A 15,820-nucleotide genomic window follows, 5' to 3' on the forward strand; every position below is an offset into this window, starting at 1 on the left:
AATATGCAAAGAAGATAACTCGTCCTTCAGAATAAGAGGAAAAATATCATTTATGGGACATCGACGTTATCTTCCGGAGAATCATAGTTGGCGTCGAAGTGGATAACATGATGGAAAAGTTAAAAGTAGACCTCCACCAGTCGTAATGAATGGAGAAGAGATATTACAACAAATAAATATGCTAAACTTTTCTGTGCTTAGCAAACATCCATCGAAGCAAGATAAAAAAAGAAAACGAATTCTAAACTGGACTAAAAAAAGTATTTTTTTCCAACTTCCATATTGTTCCAGACTATTGTTACGACATAAATTGGATGTAATGCATATTGAAAAAAACATAGCGACAACTTGGTAGGCACATTGTTAAATATTGAAGGAAAGACAAAGGATACAACGAATGCTCGATTAGACTTACAAGATTTGAAGATAAGAAAGGACCTACACTTGATACAGGTCGATAACATATTTGTAAAACCACATGCAGCATACACATTAATAAATGGTGAACGGATTTCATTTTTTAAGTATTTGAAATCAGTGAAATTCCCTGATGGATTTGTATCTAACATATCACGATGTACCAATGACAAAGATGGAAAAATATCGGGGGTGAAAACACACGACTGTCATGTGTTGCTTCACAGACTACTCCCTATTGGTATTCGAGCATACCTACCAGAATGTATCCACTACTATTGTTGAGTTATGTACATTCTTTCGCGACTTATGTGCAAAGGCAATATGTGTAAGTGATTTGAATAGACTACAAGCAGACATCATAGTCATACTTTGTAAATTGGAGAGAATATTCCCACCTGCCTTTTTCGATGTAATGGCACACCTTGCAGTTCATCTACCATATGAAACCAAAGTGGTGGGTCCAGTTAGTTACAGTTGGATGTATCCTATTGAAAGAAGTTTACGAACATTAAAACAATTTGTAGGGAACAAAGTATGTCCCGAGGGGTCTATAGCGGAAGCATATGCAATGAATGAATCATGGAACTTCTGCTCGCGATATCTAAGTGGGATTGAAACGAGATTCAATAGAGATGAACGAAATGATGATAACATTTTTAATCACGAGATATTTGGTGAATTTGAATTATTTAGGCAGAGGGTACGATCATTAGGGGCGTCAACTTTACAGACGCTATCAGCGGAGGAAAAGCATATTACACATTGGTACATTCTCAACAATTGTAAAGAAATAACAGACTATCGCAAGTACGTTTCAAACTTTTTCCTTTTCTAAATTCTAAGGTATCTCCTTTGATATAACATTTAAATGGTCAATTTTGTAGGCAACATTTGAGGTTAATTCGTCGTGAAGCTCAAAGTGCCTCTGACTTATATATAAAACATCAACGCAAATTTCTCAATTGGTTCAAATCTCAGGTATACATAGTCATTTTGTAGGCAACAGTTGAGGGATGATTCATTTTTCATATTCATTTTTAATGTATAAGTAATTATCAGGTTCTACAACGGCGCGAGAGAGAAGATATCTCCGATGATTTCTTTTCACTTGCAATGGGACCTTCGTCTGAGGTGCGCTTTTACAATGGATGCATTGTTAATGGAGTATGGTTTCACACTGTAGAGCGTGATAATCGTCGAACTACACAAAATAGTGGAGTCCTAGTGGCGGGGAGATCAGTGAGAACACAAGTGTGGATAACAATTTCTACAGTGTTGTAGACGAAGTATTAGATTTCCAATATGCGAACAGAAGACGCGTTTTCTTGTTGAAGTGTAGATGGTTTGACACAGATAACAACAAAAGTAATAGGACACATGTGGATTTAGGATACAAATCGATTAATACATCACACTTTTGGTATGTCGACGAACCTTTCATCTTTGCTATCCAAGCATAACAAGTCTTTTACATTGATGATATCAAACATGGTAGCAATTGAAAAGTTATTCAAGTAGTCCAAAATAAACGAATATGGGATATACCAGAAGTGGATGATATTGAAAATGCATAACTAGATTTACTAGAAATTGTTGGTGGCGTCCGAGTGGAAGAAACAATTGAGGAGGTTACTTTATGCAGAGTTGACGTTGATCCTACAGTTGTGAAAAGACCAATTATTGTACATGGCGATCATGACTTCATAAACGATGATGATGAAGAACAATTATCTCCCAATAACAGTTCAAGTGTTGATGAATAATTTGAATTAGATTACGATGATGAGTAATGATGTATCTACTCAATTCTCTTTTTCTTTAGCTTACACATATTTATTGTTAATTTAATATTTTTTTTCTCTTTTTTTTCTTTGTATAGATACGATGTCATCACTGAATAGGCAACGGGAGACTGATGAAGAATTCCAGGAGTTATATCTAGGCAACACGGTATCTTCTGTGGGTGATACTTCAGGCTAGTATATTTTGAAATATATTCTGTTAATTGAAATACATCATAAACTGTTTTAAATTTTTTATTCTTCAGATAGTAACTCAGCATCCAATCGGAAGAAACGAGAGCATTCGCGAAACATCGAGTTGGAAAGATACGTCCAAAAACATGGGAGAATTACAATCGTGATAAATGAGGGGGAGACGAAACCGATATCTCAACATTCAATACGATTTAGTAATGCGATCGGCGTCACCGTGAGATCTGCATTTCCAGTACATTGTCATACTTTTGCTGAGGTTCCAAACGAGTTCATAGAATTGGCTAAAAGTCAATTATTAGTAAGTAATTATAAGTTTATTCTTTTACAATCATGAACATCATCTATGCTAATTCTTCCCTCCCTCTTTTGTAGGCTCATTTCAAACTTGATCTGTCCAGTCAACGACTTAACCGTTTTATAGAACATCAAATGCAAAACTCCTTCAAAGAATTTAGGAGCAGATTTGCACAGACATTTACAGGAAATGTGATGATTCCTCAGCAAGAACATTTGCCAAGTTTTACCTAGTTGGCTTAAAAATAGGCAGAGATTTGTATTTTTGTGTAAACCGTTCGAGAGTGAAGCGTTTCAGGTACAATATTTTATGGCGTGTATCATTTGCTGCATTATACTTAATTACATCACACTATTGACATTTATTTTTTTTTTTCCTTTAAATGTAGGAAAATGTCTATGACAAAACAGGAAGATAGAGAGAAATTTACCGTTCGACCACGAGGTGAGATCGAATTCAATTCCTTGCAAATTCAGGCAGAGTTGTAGGCAAAGAAGGGGTCGAGAAATAGAAACGTGTGACCCTATTTAGGAAACACACTCTAAAGGTCGGCAAGTTTAGAACGAGGCAGCTGCTGAAGTGCACATGTAACATTTTTGCTTTACTGTCGGTGTTTTTTTTTTTTTTTTTACTTTAAAATTTAGTCGTTCGTTCTTACCCATTTAATTATTATGTCTAGCATCAAATGTCTGGAATTTACAATCCGTCCATTGAGGAAGGTCTCAACACTAGGGGAATGAAATCTGTGAGACGGTTTGGATAAGACGACTCTGATATTCAAAAGGTCTAGGTTTGGGGCCCTAAGCCTAAGTCAAGAAGAGTAGCATCTCATCAAGCTCATCATCTACTCAAGGGCGGGAATGGAAATGAATTGAGAGTCAATTTCCAACAATCTCCAGTCGAGGATTAAGGAACTTGAAAGACGTTCAGAAAGAATGCAAGAGGATCATGTAAGACAAATGGAAGAAATAAAAAGATGATTGGAAACATGGTACGATCACATAGAGGAGACCCATCAAATTAGGTATGATTACTACATTATTTAGTTATTCTAATATGTTGTTATCCTGCAGTTATTGGTAAGCAAAGTTAGTTATGTCTTAAGTAGCTTTATGATAATTAAAGAATTGTTTGGTTATCCTGCAGTTATGGTAGACAAACAATTGGATTTTGATGTGTTTTTTGTTGGCTCTCTCCTTGCCTCTTTTTTTACTTTTTATTCAACTGTATCTCGCTCTCTCCTTGCCTCTCGCTCTCTCCTTGTATACCGCTCTCTCCCTATATCTCGCTTTCTCTTTGCCTCTCGCTCTCTCCCTGTATGAAAGAGTTGGTTGGTCAAGAGAGAGTTTTGAGTCTTATCATTATTATTTTGAGTCTGTCTTCGCTTCTCTTCCTCCATGATTCCCTAATGGAAGACTAACCTATTCTTGACACACTGCATATTCACTTTCCTGGGATCAGAACTTCTTTTTTTTTTTTTACTTTTTATTCAACTGTATCTCGCTCTTTCCTTGCCTCTCGCTCTCTCCTTGAATCTCGCTCTCTCCTTGAATCTCGCTCTCTCCCTGTATCTCGCTCTCTCCCTGTATCTCGCTCTCTCCCTGTATCTCGATCTCTCCCTACCTCTTGCTCTCTCCCTATACTATTCTTTAAAGTTTAGACTTTCATCTGCCCCTTATTTCAGCCACATTCATTTTCTCTCTCTCTCAAATATTTGAAAAACTTTTAACAAATTAACAAAATGATTTGATCAATGATGATGATAATGATGCCACATACCACACACATATACAACTAAAATTAAAATTACATATTGTTTTATGAGATTTTTGTAAGGATGATCAAAAGTTGATTTATAAAATTTTTGTATGGATGACCCTTTTTTTTTTTTGCCAATGGAATTTGATTAGCTTTTTAAATTTTTGTTGGCGTCACATATTGTTTTAATTATTTTTTTTTCTCACTTGTTTTAATTGTTTTTTTTCTCACATATTTTTTTGTTCACTTTCTTACTCTTATTCTCTCCATTTGGTTTATTTGGTATCTAAAAAACTCTGTTTGTTGTCAAAGAAAGAAGAAACAACTTTGTCATATATTGTCTCCGTTGTTGTGATTAGAAGCAAAATATGGAGAAAGTATTGTTGTCGTTGGTAGAGATGAAATACAAATTAAAGAAGGGAAAGGAAGTAGAGAAAAAAGAGAGGGTGGGAAGATGTGTTTTATTGAGATGATCCTCTCTATTTTCCTTTTAAACATAAATTATTAATGCAAAGAGCAATAGTTAGCTGCTAGTTATACCAAGTTTCATATATTCATTCCTCAAACCATTGGAGTTTGAACGTATTGTGGATGTTTATTGATATATACATTTCAATGTTTTTGTTTTATTGTAGAATGTTGTTCGGAGATATGAGCTAAGATAATTGTTGAAGATGTTGTGTTCGAGAAGTGTTCTAGATGTTGTTTTGATTTTACTTCTTTTATGTATTTGTGATATGAATGTTTATCGACTTCGTTTGGATATTGTAATTTCTTACTTGTTATACAATGGAATTCATTTTCGTTTACGTGAATCTTTATTTGGTATAATATGTTTTACAGGTTTTCAGATCAAATTTTAAAAAATTACAAACGACATATTAAATTTTAAATACTTCCCACGCATATAGGATCCCCCGACGCACTTTAAAACAAAGTCGGGAGTTATGGTGGAACTCCGGATGCCTACGTGGTGTCGGAAGTCATGGGGGAATTCCCGACACATCATAACTCCCGACGCCATTTAAAGTGCGTCGGGAGATCCTCTCCCGACGAATTTTCCACACTTTCCCGACGAAATGTGACGTCGGAAGAAGTCAGATTTCCTGTAGTGTACCATGGCTGTAGAGTTTATAGCATGTTATGAGGCGTCCAATTATGGAATATGGTTAAGAAATTTTGTCACTGGGTTGCGAATAGTGGTTAACATAGAAAGATCACTAAAATTATTTTGTGACAATAAGTCGGCAGTGATGTATTCTAACAATAACAGAAGCAACACGAAGTCAAAGCATCTAGACGTGAAGATTCTGGTTGTTAAAGAAAGAGTTCAAAATGGTCAAATTTCAATAGAATACATAGGAACAAACTCATGGTGGCAGATCCATTGACTAAAGGTTTACCACCTAATGTTGCTCACATGGGTCTTAAGTCACTTTTCTGATTCCATGGTTTAGTGGGAGTTTGTTATCGAGGATTTTCTTTGACCTTAATTTATTTTCTATATAGAATAAAGTTGATGGTTTATGTTTTATTATTTGAACTTGTTTATCATGCATGTGGTTTCGCAAATGTGGTTTAGCATAAAGTTTTTAAGAATGATCTCACTAAAGAATTTGGACCAGTTAAAAAGAGACATGATTTAGATCACTTTGCATGTCGTTTTCATGCTATCCAACCATACTTGATTTATGTCATTTAATGTATTGGAATAGGTGATCAAGGAAGGTATAGTTACAAGAGTAGTGACGAAAGTCGCCTTGATTCCATGCTAATACAGAAGATGGGACCATATTGAACTAGAGAAGAATTCTATTATTGAAATAAATTGTTTATGTGTGCTTAGGGTTTATGTAATTTAATTACATTAGGTACACAGACACAACCCAAGTGGGAGATTGTTAGACGTATTAGTTAATAATCGTATAATTAAAATATGAGTTTTGTATGTAGATTAATATTTTATCACATTGAGTTATTTTATTAGATTGGGTGTATTGTATGATCTAATTAATCAAGGCCACAGATTCTTGATAGAGTATGGACTAAAGAGGTAGAATTCTATTCCTAGTTAATTAGGGTTTGATGGGAACCCTAATTGAACTAATATATAAAGAGACAATAGGGCTTTGGTCCCCAACATACCAGAATTGTAAGCACTCAATCATTCTTGAATCTCATCTAGAGAAAGATCTCACTAAAGCCATTTAGAGTTTTGGTTGAAGAAGACAATAGTCCGTTTAGAGTCATCATTAATCTTTCAATAGCATCCAGTACGTATATATTATTAACAATTTGACATAAATGATCCTTGGGTTATTTATCTATTCAATATAAATATAAAGTAATTATGCTAACATGACAACCACTTTAAATAATTTTTCGATGTATTTTGATCCATTTGTATTTAAAAAAAGTATAAATAAAAATGAATTTTTTTAAAAATATTTTTTTCTCCTGACAATCTAAACGGACCTAAAACTAGATGAAACCTAAAAAAGTGTTAAATTAATAATATTCACTTTTTTAAATACAATACAGGTTGACATTTAATTCTAAACAAAAACAAAAACACGAGTATAATGAATAAAAATATTTTAAAAGCAAGTCGGATAGCCGAATTATCCTTTGTTTTATTCACTCTAGCACACAAAATAATTACTAATTAAATTCATGGCTCTCTAATAAAACAAATAAATAAATATTCCAACGTAACAATGGTTGGGCTTGGAACCAAAATAATAATTCTTTTGGCTTCTTCTCGAGCCACCCAAAATATTATAATAAGAATTTTTCTTTTGTTTAGGCAACATTATAATAATTGAGAGAAAGACCAAACAAAAAAGGTAAGAAAGTTGGTAAAAAGAGTCGTTATGACAAGTTTAAAAAGTCACAAGTGTTATTGCAACTTGCAATATCTAATCAAAATTAACCTATTGTTTCAACTTTATACTACAATAGTCAAATTTCGGGTCCATCTTGGTTTTGATTAATTAATAACCTATCAATAAATCACATGAAATTCCACTAATAAAACATATTGAATTGTTTAATAATTTTACTGCAAAGACAGCTAGGTAAAAACGTGAACCTAAATGCAAATCAAATAGTCAATTTAAACATAGTTTTAGTGGATAAAATACATTAATTATTATCTCAAAGATTGATGGTTCGATTTTTCACTCATACAATTTTATTGTACTAAAAATACCACAAATTATATAAAATTGACCCATATTGAATAACAAAGTTTCTTATAAATGTTCTTGTTATTTTATAGCTCACTCGCTTATTCGAGCTATTTATGATTGTATTAGTATCCTGCCTTCTTATTTTGTTCAAAAAGTGCATGAGGTATATTGAGACGCTTATTTCTTTAGAGGACAATTCTTATTTTGTTCAAAAAGTTCATGAGATATATCGAGACACTTATTTCTTTAGTTGGTTGTCCTCCGTTCTTTATGAGGATTTTGATTGTAATTAGTTTGTGTAGTTTGATGAAGTTTTCCTTTTTAAAAAAGATCCATCTTGATAAAAAGTATCTCATTCAATTTTCTAAAAAATAATATAAAACTAATATTATTGGAATCGGTAACACTTTTATTTAGTCATCCACTTTTAGAAAAAGAAAAAACAATATGTAAATGTTTCCCAAATTGTTTTATGATTCAATTTGATCCATATATTTTTTATTTTTTATTTTTTTTTTTTTGATTATATTCCATTTGGTCCCTATAATTTTAAGGAGTGTCCATTTTAGTTCCTTAATTTTTATGTTTATCTCTTTTCTAAAAACAATTATGTTAAAGTTTTGTAAATAAAAACGAAAATGGTCATTTTAAAAGTACAAAGTTCTAATTGCGAAAGTATAGAAATCAAATTCAACCATTCAGAATATATGAATCAAATGGAAGCAAAATAGAATATAGAGGGTTGAAACTGATTTTTTCTATAGTAAAAGAAAGAAAGAAAATGTCACTTTATTTTATTTTAGGATAATTATTTTCAATAGTAAATTTGTTAAAAATATTTTTAAATATAATAAAATGTCATTGTTTATTAGCGATAGACTACGATAAACCGCAATAAATTTCTATCATTGATACTCATAAATATCTATATCAGTTTATTACTGATAGATAATGAAACTTTACTATATTTTTTACTCATTTTTCTTTACTCGGAAAAAAACTATTTATTTTATTTTATTTTATTACCCATGATTGTGGAACAAGAGAGCAACTAATTTGAGGGAATAATACTCCATGGAATGAAATTGAAATTTTGATAATTAATATTGACTCACCCAAATAAAATATAAAAGGACAACCCAAAACCAAAACTTGCTCCACATATTAAATATTTGATTATGCAAACAATAGTTTATCCCAAAATACTTTTATGAGGAAACAGAGAGAATTTGAAAAGAAAAGATTTTAATAGATTTCCTATGCAATAAATAATAATACAATTTATTTACACACAAATAATAATAATAATAATAATTTTTTTAAAAAAAAGGTGGGGCCCAGGGGTCCCAACATCATGTGATTGCCAGGTAATCTTTTAATCAAAATACATGGCTGAAAGAAAAGAGGCGGTTGGAACGTAAAAAAGTAAGGTTGTCGCATACCTCAATTTCGAATCTTATCTCCTAACTTTTATTTTATTTTTTTTAATTAACTTTATTTGCTTGATTATGATTTTGTAACGCATTCACGATTTGTTTATTTTTAATATTAATTAATCTAACCTTATCCAATCATTCACTAATCAATATAAAAAAAAAAAAATCCCTTCTTTCTTTTTTAACGCATTATTAGAGAATTAAGAATGTTTGCTTTTTTCAAACTCAAAAAAATTCTACCTATAAGGTATTTAATTGTATAAATAATAAGTTTCCTAAGTATATATTTCACCCATTTAATATTTATAATTGCATAAAAAAAATCCCTTCCTTTTTAAGTTTATTGAATTTGAAGTTATTAGGTTCGAGACAGGGAGGATGAGATAGGAAATGTTTCATTTTTTTTAATATAAAATCCATATTTAGATAGAAACTACTTGAAATGTTGAAATGTGTTGATTTCAAAACAATTTTTTTTAAGATAAATTTTCATTAAATATAATCGACAAACTCTTCATATTTACTTTTATTGATTCAAATATTATTTATATTTTTAATTTGGTGTCTAGTAGATTCTTAATGTATTCGATTATTTTTTTAAAAAGAAATTTAGACTTATTTAATATAAAATTTAAAATTTTAAAGTTGTTTGAGACATAAAATCATAATCAAACAAATAAAGTTAATTATATATGTACGAAATAAACTAATTTTAAAAAGTTTTAGATATGTTAGAAATTTATTAGATTAAATTTGTGATTTAACTAAATATAAAATATTCTAAGTTTTTAATTTTAGTTTCATTTCATCTTATAATTTTCATTTTTTTTATCCTTGAATTAAAACATATCAAACATCTTTACTATTAATTAAAAAAAAGAAAGTAATATAATAAATGAGTGAATAAAATATTATTTTGATCAATATATTTTAAAATTGATTCAATTTCAATTCATTCTATTTTTCAAATATCTAATTTTATTTATTATATTTCAATAATTATTGAAGTTAGTTCTTATGACTAGTTATTGTTGATTTTTTAAAACACTTGTTATTATATACGAGTTTTTTTACTATACTTTTTTAGAAAGATGTGTTCATAGTGATTATTTATTAATTTGAGGAAAAAAAATATTTGGTTAAGTCTCTAAGTTCATACTCTTATTTCTATTTAATTCTTATGTTTCGAAATAGGACTATTTTAGTCTTTAAGTATTAAGTTTGATTTCAATTTAGTTTCTAGATTTCAAAATATACAATCTTATCTTTAAAATTCAAATATTATTTCAATTTGATATATGAGTTTAAAGATTTACATTATCTCGATTTTCACTAAATATTCATCTTTAGTCCTAAATGTTAATGTCTAGTAGTTAATTTAAAATAGTTATAATTAATTAAATTTCACTATCTTTTAATCAATATCAAAATAAATTTGAAATTTAACTACATAGTATTTAAAATTAATTAATAGACATTAACGCTAAGGGTGAAAGTGAGTATTTAATAAAAACAAAATTGATGTCAAAAGTATAAATCTTGATATCTAAGAACCAAATTGAAACTAAACTTAAATTTCAATTGGATTGGCTTGAGAAAAAAAGTGTTTATCAAAAAATTAATTTTTATTTTAAACACTTTTTGACAAAAATCGTTGAAAATACACTTCAAAAACTTTTTGAATAGTTGCCAAGTGCTTCAATTTGTTCTAAATGACTTATTTTAAAAATTAAACACTTGAAAATGTATTCCAAACACACCTTTAAACTTAAAGACTAAACTGAAATGGAATTAGAAGTACATTATTTTGAAATTTATACATCAAAGAAAAATTATGGCAAATTGTAAAGACCACCACTGAAGTATGGTGGTAGTTGTAATTACACCTTTAAACTTTCAATTGTAAAAAATAAGCTCTTAAATTTTTACTAGTATTAAAATTGGATCCTCAAACTTATAATAATCGTAGAAATTAGACCTACAAATGATAAAAATCAAACTCTTAAACTTATACAAATATTACAATTTATACAATTATGTAAGTTTGAAGATCCAATTTGACTTAATTTTAACATTTATATAATCATGAATACTCATTTTTTCAATCAAGAGTTTAAAAATATAATTGTAATTACCAGTATATTTCACGAGGGGACAAAAATTTTTTTCTTTATTTTCTTTCAAGTCCATTATTGAATTTGAAACGAGGTGTATGAAGAAGATGAGGTGGAAATTTGAGGGCACAGTTGTCTATAATAATTTAAAAAGGAATCCAAAATGGTGCATAAGACATGCTTATATTCCGAACAGGTGGCTGTAGCACTGCCAGCTCATCACCCCAAATTTACGGGTTTTTTCCCCAAAGTTGATTGCAATCATAACACACTCTTAAAATACTCTCTTTTTAAATTCCATTTATTTCTAAAATTCTAATTTACATACCAACATTATATTTAAATTTAAAATTTATTTTTGTGGTGGATTTTTGTTGCAATAGTCAATAGTTAACGTGTCAAATTGAATATCTCATTTACCTCGGAGTTCGATATCAATTTTATTTACTGAAAATTTTAAAAGAGTGACACGTGTAATTCAAAGCACAAGGCAAAATGATCTTTGATAGTAGAGTAGACCGTCATTGATAGCATACATCAACGTGTCCATATTTTCATTTGATGATAAAACTTTTTTGCTATAATTTATAAGGTGAGAAAGAGAAACTCTACCTCTCAATTTAAATCTGATCATATAAATTTTTATGTATATGATCTATATTCATTTGAGTAAAAATTTAATTAAAATTAGATAAATACAACGTGAATTTTCGATGGTCAGATTTTGATTAACATGATTAATCGATTGTTAGAACTTTTTTAGATAGGTCAGAGATTAGCTGACAGATATCTGACAATTTTCTTCCATCTATTTTCGCTTCGTTCAATAAGATTGTAATTCGTCTATGCATGCTCTTGCTAGGTGTGGGTTTTGTTAGAGATAACCAAGTCAGTAGCTCCATTTCACATAAACAAAAGACACCTCCAAGTCAGCTGCACCATTACCAGATCACCCCTCTTCTAGAAGACTAATTGGTTAGAAGGAATATTTCATTAACCAATCACAAGTGTACATCTATATTGAAAATATTCTATTCATTTTTACATTCTTCTTCTCCAACCGGTTATATAAGCCTTGTAACATTTACCATACAATCATATAGTGAAATATACAGAGGCATATTCAATCCCGACAGTTTCTCTCTCCTTTTTGTTTTCTTACTGGTTTTATGTGATTTCGTATTCTTGTCATTTTGGTATTTTAGAGTGGTTGGTTTCTAGTAGCCTTTTTTATAATATAAATTTTATCTTACGACCTGAGGTCGTTAGGTCTTGATATTTTTTGTTCTTGTTGTCTAAAAACAACGTGAATAAATTAAAACATATTATTATTTATATGTAGTATATAACCATTTGTTTTCTTTCTTCGATTAAAAATGCAAACTTGAAAAATAAATCAAGATCGTCTATCTTGATCCACAAGAGTTGTTATTTAGATCAAAGAATTAGAAACTTTAAGGAAAAGATCTAAAGTATCAACGATACTATTATGTAAAATAACCTCTCGTTCATTAATTTGTCCTTTTATTTTGTAACCTAATCACCCTTCACTATCCCACTCAATAATTAACTAAAGACGTGCCATTGAGAAGACATTTGTATCCCTTTCAAAATTGTCATCTATCTCTATCTCAGAGAATAACATTATATTATCCTTCCATAATTTGACATTCAATAAAAACAATGTTACTTGAGTGACACCAATAACCTGAAGCAGTCTACTTCTATATTCAATAAATTTTGAGATATTCTTTGATCTTGTGCATTAATTAGTTATAAATTGATTTGGTGTATTTTGATTTATTACATCTGTGTTTCCCATTTTGCTAACCTAGCTTTGTCTTCAATTTTTTATTTAAGCTTTTACAAAATTTTAAAATAGATAAAATTATAACTTAATCCCAAATTTCCAAGTTTGAGTTTTAGATAGGTTCATAAACTTCCAAGTATGTGTCTCAAAAATCACTAAACTTTAAAAAGTGATTAATAAATTTTTTACCTTTGAATTTGTGTACGAAAAATATTCAATATTCAATTGTTTGTTTAATAAATCCGTAACATATTCATAATTTTAAAAAATAAATTGATGTATTGATATAAAATAGAATTTAATGTCTAATAACATCTTTAAGTTTTGTAATTTTCAGCATCTAGAAAATAGGTGGGTAAAATTTACTAATGAACCAAATAATTTTTTTTTAGTACAAGATGGAAAAATTTTAATTATTCAACTAATATTATAGCGACTAAATTTGTCTAAAATATTACAAGATTAAATTAATGAAATTATGAGTGACTAAATTTATTTTTCCACAAGCTTCGTAGTCATTCATTGTCAATAGACATCAAAATCACATGACGGATTTCATCTGCTCCCCACCACGAACGGTCGGTCACCGGAAGCCGCATTATAGACTTTACATGGACCCCACCTTCTACTCTATTATATCATTATCCTCTGCCACGTGTACCAATCTCATCTCCTCGCCCTAAACCGCCCATTCGTTCATTTTGACCTTTTTAACCTCCCACATTTTATAAATCAATTAATAAAATCAAGTTCCTCTTAAATTACCAAAACACCCCTCCTGGGCCCCACCATCTTCTTCCACTTTCCAACTAACTTCAAAAACAAAGAAAAAAAACCATCATTACAATTTATATATAACCCCACCGTTCGCCGCTCTGCACCACGTCTTCAATTGCAGAACAAACAGAGTTTTAGAAGAAGTAATAATGGAGGGAAAGGAGGAAGATGTCCGATTGGGAGCCAATAAGTTCAATGAGAGGCAGCCGATTGGGACGGCGGCGCAGAGCCAAGGCGACGCCAAGGACTACAAGGAGCCACCCCCGGCACCTCTATTCGAGCCAGAGGAGCTCACTTCATGGTCCTTTTACAGAGCCGGAATTGCCGAGTTTTTCGCCACTTTCCTCTTCCTTTACATCACTGTTTTGACCGTCATGGGTGTCGTACGGTCGAAGGAAGCCACTGGGAATACCTGTAAGACCGTCGGGATTCAGGGGATCGCTTGGGCTTTCGGGGGTATGATTTTTGCTCTGGTTTACTGTACTGCTGGAATCTCCGGTGGCCACATTAACCCGGCGGTGACTTTTGGGCTGTTTCTGGCGAGGAAATTGTCGTTGACCAGGGCGATCTTCTACATGGTGATGCAGTGCCTTGGTGCCATCTGCGGCGCCGGCGTGGTGAAGGGGTTCCAACCCAAGCCCTACGAAAGGCTCGGCGGTGGAGCTAACGTTGTGAATGAGGGCTACACCAAAGGGGATGGGCTTGGCGCTGAGATCGTCGGTACTTTCATCCTTGTTTACACCGTCTTCTCCGCCACCGACGCCAAACGCAGCGCCAGAGACTCGCATGTTCCGGTGAGTAAAAGTAACACTTACTCCGTTTCTGATAAAGTATGTACTTAAGTTTTTATAAGAACTAAAACGAAATGATATTTTGAACAGATTTTGGCGCCGCTACCAATTGGGTTTGCAGTGTTCTTAGTTCACTTGGCCACAATTCCGATCACCGGCACCGGCATCAACCCAGCCCGGAGTTTGGGAGCCGCCATCATCTTCAACCAGGACAAAGCCTGGGACGATCACGTCAGTTTCTGAATTATATTAATAAATGTGAAGCCAATTATATTTTGAATGAATCTGAAATTAGAATTTGTGTATTTTTGGCAGTGGATATTCTGGGTTGGACCGTTCATCGGAGCAGCATTGGCAGCTTTATACCATCAAGTGGTCATCAGAGCCATTCCCTTCAAGTCCAAGTGAACATCGAAGAATTCTCAATCCAATGTTTGATTTTTTATGAATTTGTACTATGCTGTTTTGCATCTTTTGTATGAAATCCAAGTGTTAATTTAATGGAGTGAGCGTTGGTGATATGTGTAAATTCTTCCATCTTTAATAAAATGGGGTTTTCTTTTAATCTTTTAACTGATTTTGAAGGTAATAATGAGGACAATATTTGATGTTTAATAATTTCCTAGGCAACTTTATAATTTTCGGGCTTCGTTGTCGTCTTCTTATCAATTAGAGAAGGAATAATTGAAATGTCCACTGAAAATGATTTGTGGGTACATCAAATTGGTAGAGAACCATATTGCTAAATTAGAACACAAGTTTGTTTGCTAAAATCAGCAAGAGAATGAATAAACATGTTTGTTTGCTAAAATCAGCAGAGAATGAATAAACATGTTTGTTTATTTACGAAACTTATGGGGTCGTGTAATTTGTATTTGAATTATAAAAAAGAAACAAGATATAAACCAAGACTTTGTTTGGGTTGTCCAGTAATTTCTTTTTCATTTTAAGAAAACGGCATTTTCTTTTGTAAAGAAAACTGTTGTCTTGTGTTGGTGTCAAAACCACGAACGTGTCGATCCATGTGATTATAAAGTTTTTACTATTGTAGATCTTGAGTGTTTCTCTAGATCATGTTTTTACTATTGTAGATCTTGAGTGTTTCTCTAGATCATGTTGTATCGTTCTACGACACATTACAAAAACTAGTCTTTAACAATGAAAATTAACGACAAATTTTAAATTATTGCACCTTTAGCGATGAAAAATATTTTGTCTCCAAAGTTGCAAC

The 15,820-nt window shown here is 31.4% G+C and overlaps 1 protein-coding gene across 1 annotated transcript; it reads left to right on the forward strand.

Moving 5' to 3' along the window:
• Positions 1-13,884: 13,884 nt before the first annotated feature.
• On the forward strand, positions 13,885-15,156 carry LOC120082225 (probable aquaporin PIP1-4). The gene is made up of 3 exons (XM_039037502.1): positions 13,885-14,592; positions 14,680-14,820; positions 14,905-15,156. The coding sequence occupies exons 1-3, from the start codon at positions 13,948-13,950 to the stop codon at positions 14,995-14,997; spliced, it is 879 nt and encodes a 292-aa protein (XP_038893430.1). The 5' UTR covers positions 13,885-13,947; the 3' UTR covers positions 14,998-15,156.
• The last annotated feature ends 664 nt before the right edge of the window (positions 15,157-15,820 follow it).

The sequence above is a fragment of the Benincasa hispida genome, chromosome 7 (assembly GCF_009727055.1).
Source record: "Benincasa hispida cultivar B227 chromosome 7, ASM972705v1, whole genome shotgun sequence".
Lineage (NCBI taxonomy): Eukaryota > Viridiplantae > Streptophyta > Magnoliopsida > Cucurbitales > Cucurbitaceae > Benincasa > Benincasa hispida.